General features: G+C 47.7%; 1 protein-coding gene across 3 annotated transcripts; it reads left to right on the forward strand.

The window, feature by feature from the left end:
- Positions 1 to 10809: 10809 nt before the first annotated feature.
- SRSF2 (serine and arginine rich splicing factor 2) lies at positions 10810 to 14091 on the forward strand. 3 transcript variants are annotated; one of them, XR_011305105.1, is made up of 4 exons: positions 10810 to 11416; positions 11749 to 12047; positions 12209 to 12337; positions 13003 to 14091. XR_011305105.1 is itself a non-coding variant. In XM_069654656.1 (3 exons), the coding sequence occupies exons 1-2, from the start codon at positions 11049 to 11051 to the stop codon at positions 12038 to 12040; spliced, it is 660 nt and encodes a 219-aa protein (XP_069510757.1). In that variant the 5' UTR covers positions 10811 to 11048; the 3' UTR covers positions 12041 to 12047; positions 13003 to 14091. The 3 variants fall into 3 exon arrangements, 1 of the variants encoding a protein (XP_069510757.1); XR_011305106.1 differs by lacking the exon at positions 12209 to 12337 and having other exon boundaries at positions 10811 to 11416; positions 13003 to 13109; positions 13516 to 14091; XM_069654656.1 differs by lacking the exon at positions 12209 to 12337 and having other exon boundaries at positions 10811 to 11416.
- The last annotated feature ends 3600 nt before the right edge of the window (positions 14092 to 17691 follow it).

Here is a 17691-nt window from a genome sequence, read left to right on the forward strand (position 1 = left end):
GCACTATCTGGGCCGAGACTCCTAGCATCACATCCCCGCTCTGGTGTAGGACTGTAGGGGCTTGGCCAGTCCTCCCCTCCTCTCCCGAGGAGTGCCGGGCACCTGTAGCGGCGAGGGTCCCGGGTGTGATCTGATCGTACCTTCATCTACATTTTATTAGGAGCGTAAGACCAAATAATTGCATATTCATCTGTGATTGACAATTGGCATCATACAGCTTGCACTTTCTATTTCCACATTATTGTAAATTGCTGCTTAGTTCTCATTAGACACCGTAGATAATAAATGCAAGCATCATATATTCTGTGTGATTGGCTTTTTTCCAGACTGAGTTCATTGTGCGTCTTAAACCTTATTTGTCTGGGAAGGTAATTAGGAGTGATTTACTTTGCACAAAGGGCTGGATCCCAGGGGGGCGCGGTACTGTTTATCACTACAGGCAGTGCAGGTGTGCAACTGGCGGAGGAGGGAACCTGGGCACGAGATCAGAGGGTGGCCAGGTAAACCAGTGCAGATTCAGTATCAGCCAGGAAATCAGCAGGGGAGAGGAGGAGAAAAAGCAGAAGCAAAGAGAAGGGTTTTGAGTTGCTTCCGGAACCGGAGATGGTTCTCCTCAAGTTTCAGGGGGGCAGGGTGGCAGTTCCAGAGGGAGGCCCCGGCCGAATTGAGTGATCTACCACCAACTCATTGCTTGGAGAAACGACTGACCTTGAGGGAGTTGGAGGCGGATGAGTGAAGAGCTCGAGAAGGTAGATATTTAGGAAGAGAGAGTTGAAGGTATTGAGGCCCCATCCGTTCCGTCCACTCCATTTACTCCTGGGACCTGTAAGGCTATGGAGGTGAACCAAGCAACCAGTCAGCAAAAACGAACAGGGTTAGGGAAGATAAGGAGGGTGGAGAGAAAAAGAACAGAGGTTAGCAGGGAGAAGAAGAGAAAAGGAAGGTCTTGAGGAGTTTCCAGAACTTAAGGTGCTCCAGCCCAAGACAGAGAGAGGCAGGGAGGGTGTCCCAGAGGGAGGCACCTGCAGAGGATAAAGATCTACCCCAAATCTCTATTTGTGAAAGCGGCTCACCCGCAGGGAGTTGGAGGAGGACGAGCGGAGGACTCTAGAAGGAGAGTATTTAGGAAGAGAGCGATGTAGATAGTGCGGGTCGCGGTCCCAGAAAGCCTTGTGGATTATGCAGAGGGTCTTGAACTTGATCCTTGCAGCCATGGGGAGCCAGTGGAGGGATTTCAGCGCTGGATTTCTGTTCTGGGTGAGTTGAAGAGGACGGAGAGTAGAAGTAAGAAGATTGAGAAAGAGGCTGTTGCAGTAGTCCAGCCTAGAGAGATTTGGAAGTGGGAGTATTTTACTCCCAATTTTTTCAAGTAAGGAGTAAAATGATTTTTAGGGAGTACAAATGTAAGTCCAATTCCCAATGAGAGTATTTTATAAGCGAGTAAAAAAGTTTTAACTGAAAAAAACTGAATTTTTAAAAAATATTTATTACTTTGCACCCAGTTATTCATGTACATTAAAAGATACAGATTTACTTCTTCAATCAGTAATTCCAACCATTCAGTTAAAATAGTAGTTTCTTCCTGTGGTACTACATGCACTACTGGTCCAAACATATCCATGAGGTTCTGATGGTGAAAGCAGGGTCACAAGATTCTACATGTCATTTTCCTATTTTTTGTTGGGAGTATGTTTACTCCCCATTATTATTTTTTGGGAGTATTTGCCGAAATTTAGTAAAAGTGGCCAAAACACACCTTATCTGTAGAGCTGGTCTCTGCCATAGTGGGCAATATGTATTTAATGTATTTCCTTGTGCACTCAAAGAAAGGCACCAATGGTCCCCGACAAAGGTAGTATGCTAACACCACCAAAGATGCACTTGAACAACCAATCTATCACCTTGAGAGACCTAAGAAAATGACACTGAACGAAAATATGTCCGAGACTGAGGTGTGTATAACTCACACCACATCTGTGGACACACCTTGCAGGCATGGCTCCCCATCCATGCACTCTAGAATGCAGCTATGGCTATGCAAATACAGTTTAGCAGCTTGCATAGCAGTCCATGCTGAAACCCCAGTCGTACCTCAACATCTCTGCTATTAGTATACAGCGACAGCCTACGAAAAAATTGTGGTGTAGCTAGGCAAACCTCGAATCTCCTGTACTAGCACTCTATCCTAAGCCACCAACAACACCCACCCACGTGCCTGACCTCGGGGCTGCTTACTGGTGCCCAGCCGAGCCAACCCTAGTCCTAACCTGGCAAAATGCATACACTCATCTAAACTCTTAGAATCTACCACACATGGACTTAGGTCCACTGGGGTGTTTCAAACACAAGGCGCACTGAGGACATACAAATGGGGAAAGGGCGCTATATAAATGACATTACAATTCCAATAACAAATACTGGGACAAGTATTTCTTAGCATGTACCACACTTAGATGGAATTCTCACTTTTAGCTTATGTCACATCTAGACAGGATTATGAATGTTAGCATGTACCACACTTTTTTTTTTAAACAATTTGTATTATTTTAAACAAACAACACACCAAACATTACAACCATTTAGGACATTCCTAATCAGTTTCAAGGCATCACATTATTCAGTGTTATCCTCCGTCCTCCCCCCTCCCTCCCACAAACTCGAGCCGTCTTATTCGTGCCATCTGCATGAGCATTTTCAGGTATCTCGATGCTTGTCAACTCGTCCGAGTCTTCCGTTTCATGATTGACCTGGTGGGGGTTTGCCATTGAGGTCACCAGTTGCCTCCAGGCTATCAAGGGGCCCACTTGCTCCTCTCCCCCCCTAGTGACTGCTTCATACCATACCGCAGTTTCTGCTTCTGCCCATTTCAAGAGGTCTGCCCACCAAATCTCCACCCTAGGCCTATGGGCCGCTTTCCAGCACATTGCAATTCTGCGCTTGGCCAGGATATAGGCCAGGTCCTTCATCTTGCTGATATGTTTTAAATTACGTGGCCTGGGAAGGTTCATAGACATAATTTCGAATACAAAATATTCGAAAGTCAAAAAGTAAAAAAAAAATGTCGGAAAAAAAAATGTCGAAATTTTTTTAATGACTTTTTTTTTCGAAATGGGGGGGTTCCCTCCCAACCCCCCTTTTTTTTTATTTTTACCTATTTTTTTCACAGAAACTAGAGCCAAAAAAAAAATATCGAAAAAAAAACAATTCGACATTTTTTTTTTTGACATTTTTGATTCGACTTTTTTTACTTTCGAAATTATGTTTTCGAAATTATGACTGGCATGCCCAAGCAGACCTCACGTCAAGCACCACTCCCCCACTGGCCATTCTCGTCTTTATTTCTTCCCAGAATCTCTGCACCTCTGGGCAGACCCAGAACATGTGCAGCAGCCCTGCCTCCTCCTCCCCACACCTGGGGCATTTCTGTATAGCTGAGCCTCCAAACCTGGCTACTCTTCCGGGGCTCAGATAAGGTCTGTTGGTGACATACAGCTGGATCTTCTGGAGTCTCGCGTTCTGGGACACCTTCTTATGATATCTTTGGGCTCTATCCCACTGTCCCTCTGTCATGGGTTTACCCGCATCCTCCTCCCAGTCAAGCCTCAGTTGGAGCAGCTCCTTCCCTGCCTTCGCACTCAGGAGCTCATATATCCGAGATATTTCGTGCCCACGCTCCGAGACATCATACATCATTTCCAGGGTGGCATCAGGTTCTTCCGCTAGTACCGTCTCAGACCACCTCTCCCTCACCCGTTTCATGAGCCTGGTATAAGTAATATATTGGCCCCTATGCACCTCTGTGTCCTCCTGCAGCCTTTGCAATTCCAGTGCCTCCCCCTCCTGCCATATATCTCCGAGGGTGGCTAGGCCCACCGGTTCCCAGTATCTGCGGACCCCTTTGCACAGTTGGGGGTCTTTCCCGCATAACACCACCAGCGGGAGACTTCCCAGCCCAGCAAAAATAGTCTCCCCATCCCGCCATTTTAGTTTTATGCAGCCACACCGTCTCTCTTAGGAAACATGGGGCTGAATCACCCTGCAAAAGCCTAGCTTCTTCCGAGTCCTCTGCAGACAACCACCTAGCCACACACAACAACTGTCCCGCCAAGTAATACAATTCAAAATTCGGCAGGTTTATGGCCCCCTTATCACATGTATTCTGTAGTTTCCACAGGGCCACCCTATTCCTGGAGTTGTGCCATAGGAAGCCCCTGCACAGGCCATGAAGTCTCACAAAAAAGCCTCTTGGGATCAGGTACGGAACATTCACCAAAAAATGCAAGTCTCTGGGCAAAACCACCATTTTGAGCAGTGCTGCTCTTCCCATCATAGTAAGGGGTAATCTAGACCAAAACACCATGCTAATTTTAATTCCTTCAATTGCTTTCTCCGTGTTATGTTTGTGCTCAGTTTCTATCTTATGGTAAATATTTACGCCCAGATATCTGAACGTCTCGTTCTGCCAGGGTATCTGCAGGATGGGCAGCCTTCCCAGTGGGATACTTTTATGCCTTCCAAAGGGGAGCACACTAGACTTCCCGGGGTTCACCGATATGCCTGAGAGGGTGGCATAGCGATCCATCACCTCCAGCACATATTGCAGATTCTCTTCCGGGAAGCGCAAGTAGTGGAGCATATCATCTGCAAACAGTGATATCAGGTGTGAGCCTCCCATTGTATGAATCCCCACCTCCCCGTATTGTTGCCTCAGGCAAATTGCCAACGGCTCTAATGCCAGGATATATAACATGGGCGACCAGGGGCAACCCTGTCTGGTCCCCCTACTGAGTTGCCATTTATCTGAGATTATAGTTCCTGTTTTGACTCTCGCAATCTGGGAGCTATATAGCATCTGGGCCCATCTAATGTATCCCGGTCCCATTCCGTATCCTTTCAGGGTCGCCATCAACCATGGCCACCTGACGGAATCAAAGGATTTAACCGCATCCAGCGACACGATGGCCAACTCGCCTGGGTCTTTCTCGGCTTGATCAATGATGTGATGCAGCCTCCTATGTTTGCCTGTGATGTTTCTACCGGGGACATAGCCTGTTTGGTCCGGGTGTATCAACTTGCCTATTACTCTCTTAAGTCTGTTGGCCAGCACTGCTGTGAGTATTTTACTATCCTGATTAAGCACAGACAAGGGCCTATAAGACCCACACTCCACTTCCGGCTTGTCCAGTTTCAGGAGCGGGATGATCACTGCCTCACGAAGGGACTCAGGCAGTTCCCCTTGCTCATAGGCTTCATTGAACATGGGCAGCAGCGGCTGGAGTAGCTCCTGCTTATATGTTTTATAAAACTCACTGGGTAACCCATCCGACTCGGGCACTTTACATGTGGGCAGGTGTTGGATCACCGCCTCCAGTTCGTCCGAGGTGATGGGGGCATCTAGGTCTGCGCGTTCTAAGTCATCCAAGGTAGGCAGCTCTATGTCCTCTATTGTTTCCAGCATTTCTTGACCCATGTCCTCTCCTGCGTCCTCATATAATTGTTTATAATACTTGAGGAACTCCTTGTTTACTCCCTCCTGGGTATTACAGATTTGACCCTCCGCGTCCCTGACCTCTCTGATCACCGGGCGGGGGGTCTCATTTTTGTATAACCAAGCCAGTAGTCTGCCCGGCTTATCCCCCCGCATGTTGCCTCTCTGTATATTTCTTATAATTTAACTTGCATAATCTGTCCCAGAGTTCACTACAGGCCATCTGTAAGTCCCTTATCTTAGCGCTGTCCTCCCTGGTGGTCCCCCCACTCTGTATCAGGCTCTCCAACTCTCTTTCTGTTTCCTGCAGTTCCCGTTCAATTCCCCCTTAGAGCCCTTTGGATTTTGATATAGCTACCCCGCGCACCACCACCTTAAATGCCTCCCAGACTGTTCCAGTAGATCGTACACTGCCCATGTTGATATCAAAATATTCCTCGATGGCCTCCCTCAAATCCTCTCAGAATCCTGCCTCGTGTAGGGCCTCAGCTCTAAGCCACCACGTCGGGATTCGCGCTATGGGGGGTTGATGTCGCCACTCTACGACCAAAGGCGAATGGTCGGAAAGTACCCTGGCCTTATATTCTGCGCCCACCATTTCTCCCACTATCTCGGCGGCAGAAAACACATAATCCAGCCTTGTATGCAGGTCATGTGGCGCTGCGTAATGTGAGTATTGCCTGTCCATTGGGTGCAGCCGTCTCCACACATCCTCTAGACCGAGGTCTGTCAACAGTGTCCTCAGCGCTTTAGCTGCCGGCGCCGGCTTATCTGACTTGTCATCTGACCTGTCTATCCCGGGGTTCAGGGTGCAATTGAAGTCCCCTCCCCACACTATTGCGCCACCCAACAGGGGGCAAATTTTACTATATAGGGACCTATAATATGCTGCTGTATCATGGTTAGGGGCGTACAAATGTATAATGTTCACTTCCCTGTTATCCAGGAGTCCCACCACCATCGCCATTCTACCTTTAGGTCTGTCGTTGATCTGGGCAGCTGAAGCGGCACATGAGGTGCCACCCATGTAATCACCCCTCTTGCATATGCCGAGTATGTGGCTCCTATGACGTTACCTTTCCATTTTCTCCTGACCACCTCCAACTTCTCCTTGGTGAGGTAGGTCTCCTGTAGCAGAGCTATGTAAATCTGCATCCTCTTTAGGTACATCATCACTTTATTACGTTTTAAATAACTATTGAGGCCCCGCGCATTCCAGGTCACCACTCTGAGATTACCCGATGCCATCGTCTTGATGTTCTCCCCCTCTGATGTCTTCCTTGATGGCCTGTTTTCCGACTCTTATCCCTCCCAACCTCAACAACTTCCCCTACCCCCTTTCCCCAACTCTGCCCCACTGCACACAACGCTTCCCCTCACCCCACCATACCCAACCCCAACAAATGCCCAGCTCATCCCTGGATCTCAGGCCCACCCGTGTCTGGTCCTATCTCGTGAACCGAGGGCTAGGACCCTGCGGGGCGTCACCGAACTAACAGTGACCTAACTAAGCGTAATACTATGGGGTTCAAGGGTTGTCTCCCAGGAGCTCCCACTTATCTGATTAGGATTGTTGCTTCTAGCGGATCTTGCCAGCATGCATTTCCTGCAACACACTCCCCACAGACTTTATTTAATACTATATTCTAGTCCCAATGTCTTATGCTATGTCACCAGAGATGACCCAGCTGCGTGCTACTTATCTTCTACAGCTCCCGTCTGGATATCCGGTTCTTGAGGGAGACCATGCATGTCCAGCCATTCCATAGCATCCTCTGGCGTCTCGAAAAACAGAGTTTTGTTCCTGTAGAACACGTTCAGTTTGGCTAGATAAAGCAACATATATCTGTGGCCAGCCACTCTCAAGCTCCTTTTCACCGCCTCGAAGTTCATCCTGCTGCGCTGTACGTGCAAAGTATAGTCCAGGTACGCCATGATTTTCGCCGGCCCCCTTTCGATCGTTCCTCCCTTCCGGAAGAATTTGAGTATCTTCTCCTGATCCCGGTAGTTCAGAATATTTGCGATCAGCGGCCGCGGGGGAGTTCCTGGGGGCGGTCTCCTTGTCAAGGCCCTTTGCGCCTTTTCAACTGCAAACCCCTGGGTCAGTGCTCCGCCAGTTATCTCCTGCAGAAGCATGGATTCAACATATTCTGTTGGGTTAGGCCCTTCCATTCCTTCTGGCAATCCAACAATACGAATGTTATTGCGTCTGGCGCGCCCTTCTGCCTCCGCCGTTCTGTTCTCCAGGTTGCCCACACGCTGCACAAGGGCATGGAGTTCCGATCCGTCCTCACATTCTGTCTCAACAAATTAACTATCTCCTGGACCACTCCGATCTTAAGGTCCAGTCCCACTTTCAGTTCGTTCATTGCCAGGCCCAGTTTGGTCTCCCAGGCAACTTTCAAGTCTGCAATCGCTGCCAGCACCTCCTGGATCGTGCCCGGTGTCTATGCTACTGCTGTGGTAGCGCCTTTGCTTTTGCCCCCTTCTGCACCTGGAGGCGTCTTGGCATAGGCATCCAGCGTAGGCTGTTTGTTTCTGGGTCTGACAATTTTGTTAGACATCATGCTATGCCGTCCGAGCGTAAGCCAGCAGCACCATCCTACGTGCGAAAGTCAACGTGGTGTCAGGCCACTCTTGGCGTTTAGGGGCCGCTTCAGCTGTATTCAGGTATATCCTTATTGCTCGCCACCCACCTAGAATGGGCTGTGTCCTCCCACGTACCTGCGCTCATGCAGTGTCGCTCCACTGGCCCCTGCTGTATTTCCTTCAGTAGCCGGTGGTCATGTGCACACACTGACCCAGCGCTCTCCCACTCTGGCACTCTGTTGGCCCCAAGGCCATCCGGCCCACAGTCTTGCTTTAGGTGCTTTCCTCACGCTCCTTGACTAAGGAAGCTGCCTTATACTGTATCTGGGGACCAGCAAGTGCTCCGGAGTGAGCCTCCTTTACTGTCTTACTCCTGCAGCTCGTAATAAGGTCCCACCAGACTCAGACCCTGTTCGCACAACTCGGTGAGTTCTTGCACTCAGATGGGGCTGCTTTGTGCCCCAGCTTGGGTGCAGCCCCACACCATCCGCAGGCCAGGGTGCGCTATCCGAGCCCCTTACCGGCTTCTCTGTTCACGGCTGCCAGCCCGTGCGCAGCGGGCGTCCCCCCGCACTTCTCGGCCTCCCCCAGGGCCTCATTTGTGCCCTCTCGGGTTCCATACACGCTGCTCTGGGAGGCAGCCAAACACCCCCCTCGGGGCACGTCCAACTCCTCTTGGTGGCTCAGTGCTCGGGGAGGCAGTTCCCAGCCGCTCCTGCACTCCGCTTCAAGGATCACTCGTCATGCACTCCGGACCTTCCCCCGTCCAGGGAAGTGTTGCAATCAAGCCTTTTCTCCGTGCATATCCATATTCTCCCCAGGATCTATGTCGGCTCATCTGGAGCACCTCGAGAGCACGTCCTCTCACGGAGCCATCAAGCCACGCCCCCCTGCATGTACCACACTTAGATGGAATTCTTGACTTTAGTCTGCTTCACATCTAGACAGGATTGTTAATGTTAACATGTACCACACTTAGATGGAATTCTTGACTTAAGTCTGCGCTGCATCTAGACAGGATTATGAATGTTAGCATGTACCACACTTAGATGGAATTCTCAATTTTAGCTTGCGTCACATCTAGACAGGATTGTTAATGTTAGTTAGCATGTACCACACTTAGATGGAATTCTTGACTTTAGTCTGCGTCACATCTAGACAGGATTGTTAATGTTAGCATGTACCACACTTAGATGGAATTCTTGACTTTGTCTGCTTCGCGTCTAGACAGGATTATGAATGTTAGCATGTACCACACTTAGATGGAATTCTCAATTTTAGCTTGCGTCACATCTAGACGGGGCTGTTAATGCTAGCATGTGCCACACTTAGATGGAACTCATGACTTTAGTCTGCTTCGCATCTAGACAGGATTATGACTGTTAGCATGTAGAATGTTAGCATGTACCACACTTAGATGGAATTCTTGACTTAATTCTGCTTCGCATCTAGAGGATTATGAATGTTAGCATGTACCACACTTAGATGGAATTCTTGAATTTAGTCTGCGCCGCATCTAGGCAAGATTATGAATGCTAGCATGCGCCACACTTAGATGAAACTGTGAATGATGACAAGTGCAACACCCGAATGGAATCATGATCACTAGCCTTCCACACATCTAGACAGAATTTTGAAATTAGCAAGCGCCACACACTCAGAAGGAATAGTGAATGATAGCAAACATCACACATAGACACAATTGCAAGGACAGAAAGGCCAACTAACCAATCCACTAACAATCTGATCTCTCTGCATACACCGCTCAAACTCTAACCAAACACAACCACAACCCTAATACGCAGCAATCCGCACAAACTTCACTACACTGCAACAACAAAACAAACTGCACATAGACTTGCACAACAGCACACGACGACTACGGACCGCAAAACACCCCAAGTCCAGCCAAAGGACCCACCAGGCTGAGGCTGCCAACAGCAAATCACTGCTCTCTCGCACTTTTCCAGATTATTCCCACTAACACCCCCCCCACACCCTCCCCTCTCTTCCTTTTTCAGAGCCGCCAGAGCCTAGGGGACCACTCCGGTGGTGCTAGTGCGTGGTATAAATATCTTTTAACATTAACAAGGAAGAGAGACCTACTCATCTGATAGAGAAAACGACAAAACGGCAAATTAGGTTCTTAAATAAGCCTTTGTGACTGATTATCGCAATACTTATTTTACAATTAAATCGTTACGAATAAACTCCCGCTAAATATATAAAGGAGGTGGATCACTGCATTCCCGCCGGAGAGTATTCGGTTCGGGTGCAGATGGAGGCGTGTCCGCAAGCTACTGAGTCTTGTCGCCATTGAGTTATAGGCAATTTTACCGGCCATCTTGGAAGGCTGGAAGTTCCAAATCCCGGTCCAAATAAAATGTTCCGAAATATCCCATGTTGCTTACTATGTCATGGACCCGTACTGGTTATTTTTATTAAGCGTGTACATTGTTTGTGCGAACAGGTATATTATTAGTTACAAATATATTTGCTTACAATAGCAATTTTCAACTCAGGCCAACAAAATGTATTATATATTATTAATTTCTGGACATGTTCTAACCTCGCTTGTATATATTTTCTTGTTTTTTCAGCCTATACCACAAAGAGTAGGCATCCCGAAGAACGTCTGTTACTCTTCTCAACCTGCTCATAGGGTCCTGCAATCGAGAGGCGTGGTTAGCCGCCATTTTGTATCCACTGAAGTAAATAAAAGCAGAGCGCGCGCGCCATTTCTCGCGCACTTTCTAACCAACCGTCGCCAGTAGACCAGTCGGGGCTGCCTGAAAGCTGTACCAACGTCGCCCGCTTGGACTACCCAGCTCTTTGTTCACCTAGATTGCTGCAACCGCTTCTGGGTTTGGTCATCTATTGTTATCACGCGCCGGCGCCCCTGAAGAGCTAGGGCCTTAACCCAGTCGAGTAGTTTGTGTCCCGCCCGATTCCCCTCACGGGTTCCCCGGAGATGAGTTACGGTCGGCCTCCGCCTGACGTGGAAGGCATGACGTCCCTGAAGGTCGACAATCTCACCTACAGGACGTCACCCGAAACCCTTCGACGAGTCTTTGAGAAGTATGGCCGGGTAGGCGACGTTTACATCCCCCGCGACCGGTATACTAAGGAGAGTCGCGGCTTCGCCTTCGTGCGGTTCCACGACAAACGTGACGCAGAGGATGCGATGGACGCCATGGATGGAGCTGTACTCGACGGACGTGAGCTGCGCGTGCAGATGGCGCGCTATGGAAGACCCCCAGATTCTCATCACAGTCGACGTGGCCCGCCGCCGCGAAGATACGGAGGCAGTGGAGGAAGTTACGGACGTAGGAGTCGCAGGTAAATGGATATTTGAGTGTCGGAACAAACGGCTCATGAATGTATTGATTAGTGGCTCAGTAAACAGTAGTCACTGAGGGATATTTACGTATCCCTTATTGGGAATCTAGTGCCCATTGTCACACTTCGAATGCACGTGCCGCACCCCGCAAGATGGCCGCCGGCCTCGAGGCAACATTGACGAATAGTGCACGCGCGGTTGCCAAAATGGCCGCTGCAGTCATGTTGGGCGTAATAATCCGTAGATGGTGTGTTATATAAGAGTTTGGCTGCATGCATACAACTAATTGGTCAATGAAACTTACTCGTATTTTAACACATTTGTTTTTCAGCCCTAGGAGACGACGACGCACCAGATCCCGCAGCCGAAGTCGTTCCAGGTCCCGCAGCCGAAGCCGGTACAGCCGCTCCAAGTCAAGATCCCGTACACGTTCCAGATCCCGCTCCACCTCAAAGTCCCGGTCCGTCCGACGATCCAAGTCGAAGTCTTCCACGGTGTCTAGATCTCGCTCGAGATCCCGCTCCAGGGTCTCACCCCCGCCGTGCAAAAAAGACTCAAAGTCCAGATCGCGTTCCCCGAGCGCGCCAAAGTCACCCGAAGAGGAGGGAGCAGTTTCTTCGTAGGAACATGGTAAGTGATCGACTGCGTGTATTTTTTTCAGTCCATAATCGTTATATGCCCGCCAGCTTTCACTGCTGAATGTGTGAATGTACGCTTAACTTACATTTTAAAATCTTTTGCATACCTATTTGACTGTTTTTATCCAACATCTGCATTTTCCCCCTTTAAAGCTGCGGGTCTCCTGTTTGCGGGTCTCCTGTTTGCTAAAAGAATATTGGCAGTATTGCAGATTTGCAGATTTTAAACTGATTTGACCTGATCCTCCAGGGACCAGTTTCTGTGGGCGTATATTGGAGCAGGTTTGTCTTTACATGTTAAAGATGCACTATCCTTAATTTACCGGATGTAGGGTGCTAGTAAGTAATGGCTTGAACTAATTTAATGTAAGTCATAGTAAAGAAAGAAACGGCAGTTATTCCCCTGTACCAGTGAAGGTTAATCTGAAAGTAGTGCCTTCCCGTATTCGGCGGTTTCTAATTCTTCATTGGTCCGGAATCCAACCGAAATACGTAGCCATGTTGATGCCCAGTGAAGACTGCGTTTCCCAGTCGCACGTGTTTATGGTTACGACGATCTTGCTAGGTTGGTTTAGGTACCAATGTAAGATTGGGCAATATCCTGCCCCATACCTTTATGGCCTAAATTTACGTAAGGATCCACATACATGGTGTCGCTTGCCGTGCTTGTGTACTGGGATAGGGAAAGGATAGTGCGTCTTTAAACACCTCCAACTGTTGGTATTCTGTACACGATTTACTTGTCACCCATAAGATTTACCCGACGACCCATGGCTGCCTTCTCGCCAAGTTTGAAGACTACCGAGATAATGTATGGGCCCCGACATACCACGTGGGTGGTGGCCTAACCTTTCCATTGGTACAACCTCCACGTAGCTTGGTATGGGCCGCATGTGACAGCCCGGTTTCGATTACTGTAACTAACTCGTGTCTATCTTTTACTTTAGATCAGCCAATGAAAACCACATGCTGGATGGACGCCTTCTAACAACCATCACTGGATCTTTCAGTCCGTTCTGAAGTCCACTGGCACAAGTAACCGGCTGTTGAAAAGGTGGTTATTTGTAACATTTCGTTGACGGCTCTGTTAACATTTTTACGCGTTTAAAAAAAATGCGCCTCACGTGGCAGACAATGCTTTTCATGTGCCATTGTTGCTATTCCAATTTCTTGTAATTTAGTGAAGTGAACGACTACAGATATCTCAATTGGCTTGGATATTTGAGGTAAAATTCAATTTTGTTTATACACTGAGTTCTAGTAGAATGGTTGGTGGAAAATGGACGTAAATTGAGAAGCCCAAATGTAATTGGCAGTTTCCCTTTTCCATATTTAAAAGAATTAAATTGGGTTTAGTTTCAATCCAGCGGAATGAGCTCACTGTATAAAATGTGTCAAGCTTTTGCAGGGGATTGTGGGCCCGTGTCTAATCTCTTCTCTTGTGTATTTTTGTGCACTAGGCGCAGTTGTGTAGCAGTTGAGTAATGCTGGTTAGCTGTTAAGGTGGCGTGTTGCAGTGCAGAGTGCTTGGCTGTTTCCTGTGTTCTCCTGGTTGCTCCTGTTAAAAGATGCATTGGCGTGCAGAAACAAAATGGCCGTCCTGCTAATTTTTCCCCTGACCCCCACTGCACTTCAGTCACACCCGGCCCTAAATAATAACGGAGCATACAGTTGAGCATCTCTAGCTGATGAATACACACCTATACATTTTCCCCCGGGATGGCAAATCTAAAGTGTAAACTTGCTTGTATCGAAGTAATGTTATGGCAAGTGTTTTCATTCCCTTTTTGTAAGTTTCCTTGCTTAAAAATCTGTACCAAGACCACTTTCTGTAGTAATTAAAGATTATTTTGGTGTTAACGAATGTTTTTCTCAATTTTAATGTCAACTTTATTTTTTAATTGCTTGTGGACCTTAATATTAAAGTGTCAATGTCTAGTCACGTTTCCACGTGTCTAAGATTTGTACATAAAGTGGAAGAGATGTCTACAGACTGGACATCTTTCTGATGTACGTTAATAAAAAAAATGCTACTATCAATGTCTTAGTTATTTGGTTAACGCTATCGCTGAGGGGCTGGGCGGGGACGTATGTGTGACGTGTACGACTGATAAGCTATAATCGTGAACTCCATTGTGCGGCGGGTCACTAAAATGTAATGCTAGTTATGGGACCGTTTGCTAAACTTACTTTGCTGCGTGTTGTACTACCCGACCGGGAACCAATTGATTGGCTGACTAGTCACTGGAATGTTAAATTCAAGTTAGGCCTGTACTCGCTACGCCGATGGCTTTAAATGTGTGGCTCAACGGTGGGTGTTAATGTTGAGCAGACAACTCAAGCGCTCTCTGCTGGGTTCATGAGCACTGCTGAGCGATTTAGGTGCTAAAATGTACGGCAATTTAACCCAACCTTGACATTTGACAATAATTTAAAGTCGGTATTGCCCTGATTTGTGTGAATGGATTTGATACCTTGCTTAATGCTAAGTTATGTAATTTTGCGAGCTGAAGTTTTTAGCGAAAAACCGAAATGTAGTGTTGCAGGCTTTGGTGGAGCGATTAAGAGGTTATCAGCCTGCGAAAATAATGGGACAAAGTGGGAACTGTCAGAAAAATTGACTTTCAGGAGCTTGTGCACATTTTTGCAGCCATTTCCCAGCTACCCAGAAAAGAGGCTAGACTTCCCATACAGTAGAGGACACCGTTACAACACCCCCTAAAGACATTATTTCGGTCGGATGATGATGAAATGCTAGTCCTCAGTTTTAGTGGACTGTCTTATTAAAACAGCTCGCGCCACCAAAGAAACTGCAGACTCTGCTTTTGCACACCAAGTCTACACGTTCACAAGCTGCACAATGCTCATTGCACCACGCATAGCCCCAATACCTCGCATCCAGACGATCACTCTACACCCCTGACCTCAGCACTTGCATTCAACAACCACTCGCACATGCACTGGAGATCAATGACCTCATCACCATCCTTAAACTTGGCTTCACAAAGCATCCGGCTCCTCCATCTTCCTTGCCCTCCCCCAAGGCTACTCATCCTGAGACGGGACGCCAAGACATCCAAAGGTGGAGTTGTAGCATGCCCTCATGGTCAAAGATACTCCATTAGAATAGGTAACCAACAATGGAAAAACTCACCCCCCCCCCCCCACTACTATAAACCCCAATCACTTGCAGGCCACACAGCTCACCACCAGACTACCAAAAGCACCTGTTCCAAATCATAGGGAATAAAACGCTCGCACAAAACCATCCTACCCCGTGACTTCAACCTAGGCCTGCTTGACCCTAAGGACAAAGCGGCTGTCTAGCCAAAGAACTCTCCCACTTTGGGTTTGAACATAAAATCAATCCACCTACACATTGAAATGCCGATCCATCGACGATCGCAGACCACAACTTCGCCTCGTCCATCAACATATCAGCCCTCCCATGGACAGACCACCACCTCATCTAATTTTCTATTCCCACCGCTCCTAATCGCAAGTTACTCTTGCATGCCCCACCCGCCAAAGTCAGAAGTTCAGAAAAACAATGTCAACCTTGAGCCACTTTTTGGTATCTCTGGACTTAAACCTCTATTTAACAACGACCCTATCTCCTTGGCCTACACCTACGAACACATGCTCACCCAAGCTATTGAATCCATAGCTCCCCAAGAAGACAAAGAAGAAATAATTGTATTCTAATTCATGGTTCACAGAAGAACTATCTGCGCTACGCACCAATAAGTGTCTAGCTCTAGTCAAGTGGCAATCTTCGCACAACAAATTATCTCAAAATGAATTGAGATCCCAACCGTGTATTAAAAAAAAGCAATTTCTTGCAAAATCATTCCACCAAAGAATCTCTAAAGCTAACTAAAAATCTAGGGACATTTTCACCATCTTTAAAGATTTCACCTCCCCTGCAAATACCTCGGATGAAACGGCCAAAGACAAAGCGTGGTGTTCCAGCATCAGGACGCTCTCATCAACAGTCAAAATGCTCCCAAGAAAAAACAGCACATCGCAAATCCCTTCCCAATCGGGACACTCCATGTTCACCCGCCCCTCCCCCCCAAACCTCTCCCAAATTTCATCTTCAGAGATGTCACAGACGGAAGTTACCAATCTACTCAAACATATCAAGCCTTCCACTTGTAATGGGGAAATCTGGTCCCCCCCCCCTACCATCATTGAATGTGTGGGCTCACTTGCCCCATTACATCATTCATTAATGCATCCTTCTCTGGTATCGTACCACAAAGCCTAAAAGAAGCCTGGGTTCGCCCTAAAAAAAATCCACCCTAGACCGTTGCTTACCCCCAACTACCGCCCTATAACTACGTCCCTTTACTCAAAATCCTGGATAAAGCTGCCCACATCTAAATCCAACAATACCTGGGATCCAATGCCATCCTAGACAGAAGACCATCAGGCTTCCACAAAGGGAAGTTTGATCTTGTGGGCCATGATATCCTCACCTCCCACCTATCCAATGCTGCCCACTTCTCTTAGTCGCCTCTTGGATAACCTTCCTAAAAGTAAGGGCTATGAAGGTTTACTCTGATCAACCCAACAGCCCCACCACCATCAACTGTGGAGCCCTCCAAGGCTCATGTACTGTTTCTACCCTCTATAACGTATTCACCAAACTGCTCTTTGACATGTTGGATGCGCTCAGCATAGCGTACACCAACTATGCCGACACCCACGTCGTCCTCCCCCTTACTGGAAAATACAACCATGATGCAGAAACCCTCCAGATATATTCCACCATTCAAACCTGGATGGCAATCAATGGCCTGCTTAAATGGGGATAAAACAGATCACCCTGGGCCCCAAGGAAATTCTCTCAACTCGACACTTCACTATTGACCACACTAATACCAGTCTCTACATCTGTCAAGACCCTTGGAGTCTACTTAGACTACACTTTCGATGACAAGACATGTCAGTGCCATCTCTTCTGCCTCTGCCCACACCACTAAACTTATAACAGCCATCAAACCCTTTCTAACCACTCAAAACTGCTTATCTATTGCCACAATAGGAGCCAAACTCTATCATTGCAATGCCCTCCTGGCTGGCACTTTCACAAAAAACTCAACGGACTCAAAACATTGCGCTCCGTACAGTCCTACACATTCCAAAAAGTGACCATCTCTCAGGCCAGACGCAAAGCCCACTGTCTCCCAGTCAGGAAAGGATCAACTTCAAAATTCTCATCTTCACACACATGCATCAATCTCTCCGCCCCATCCTACCTATCAAAAACATCTCTACCCGCCCGCAAGAAGCGACCTTGCTAACCAACTTTGCGTACCCTCCATAAAAAGAGCCAACACCAGTGGCATTGGCTTCCCCCACATAGCACCGGAACTCTGGAATGCCCTCACAATGCACTCGGAGCAGAACCCTCCCTACTTGGCTTTTGCAAATCCCTCAAAACCACACTTCATATAACCCTCTCCACACCCAGCAAACCCACAAGCTGCATTATATATGCTATCCTACTTGCAATCCCAAGATGAACCGTAATGCAAATATATACCACCTGCTATGTACAATTTAACCCCCCCCCCCCTTGAACTGTAATGCAAATATCAAAGTAACTAATAAGCCTTCCTTTGTAATCA

The sequence above is a fragment of the Ambystoma mexicanum genome, chromosome 3q, assembly GCF_040938575.1.
Source record: "Ambystoma mexicanum isolate Mex_15411 chromosome 3q, UKY_AmexF1_1, whole genome shotgun sequence".
NCBI lineage: Eukaryota > Metazoa > Chordata > Amphibia > Caudata > Ambystomatidae > Ambystoma > Ambystoma mexicanum.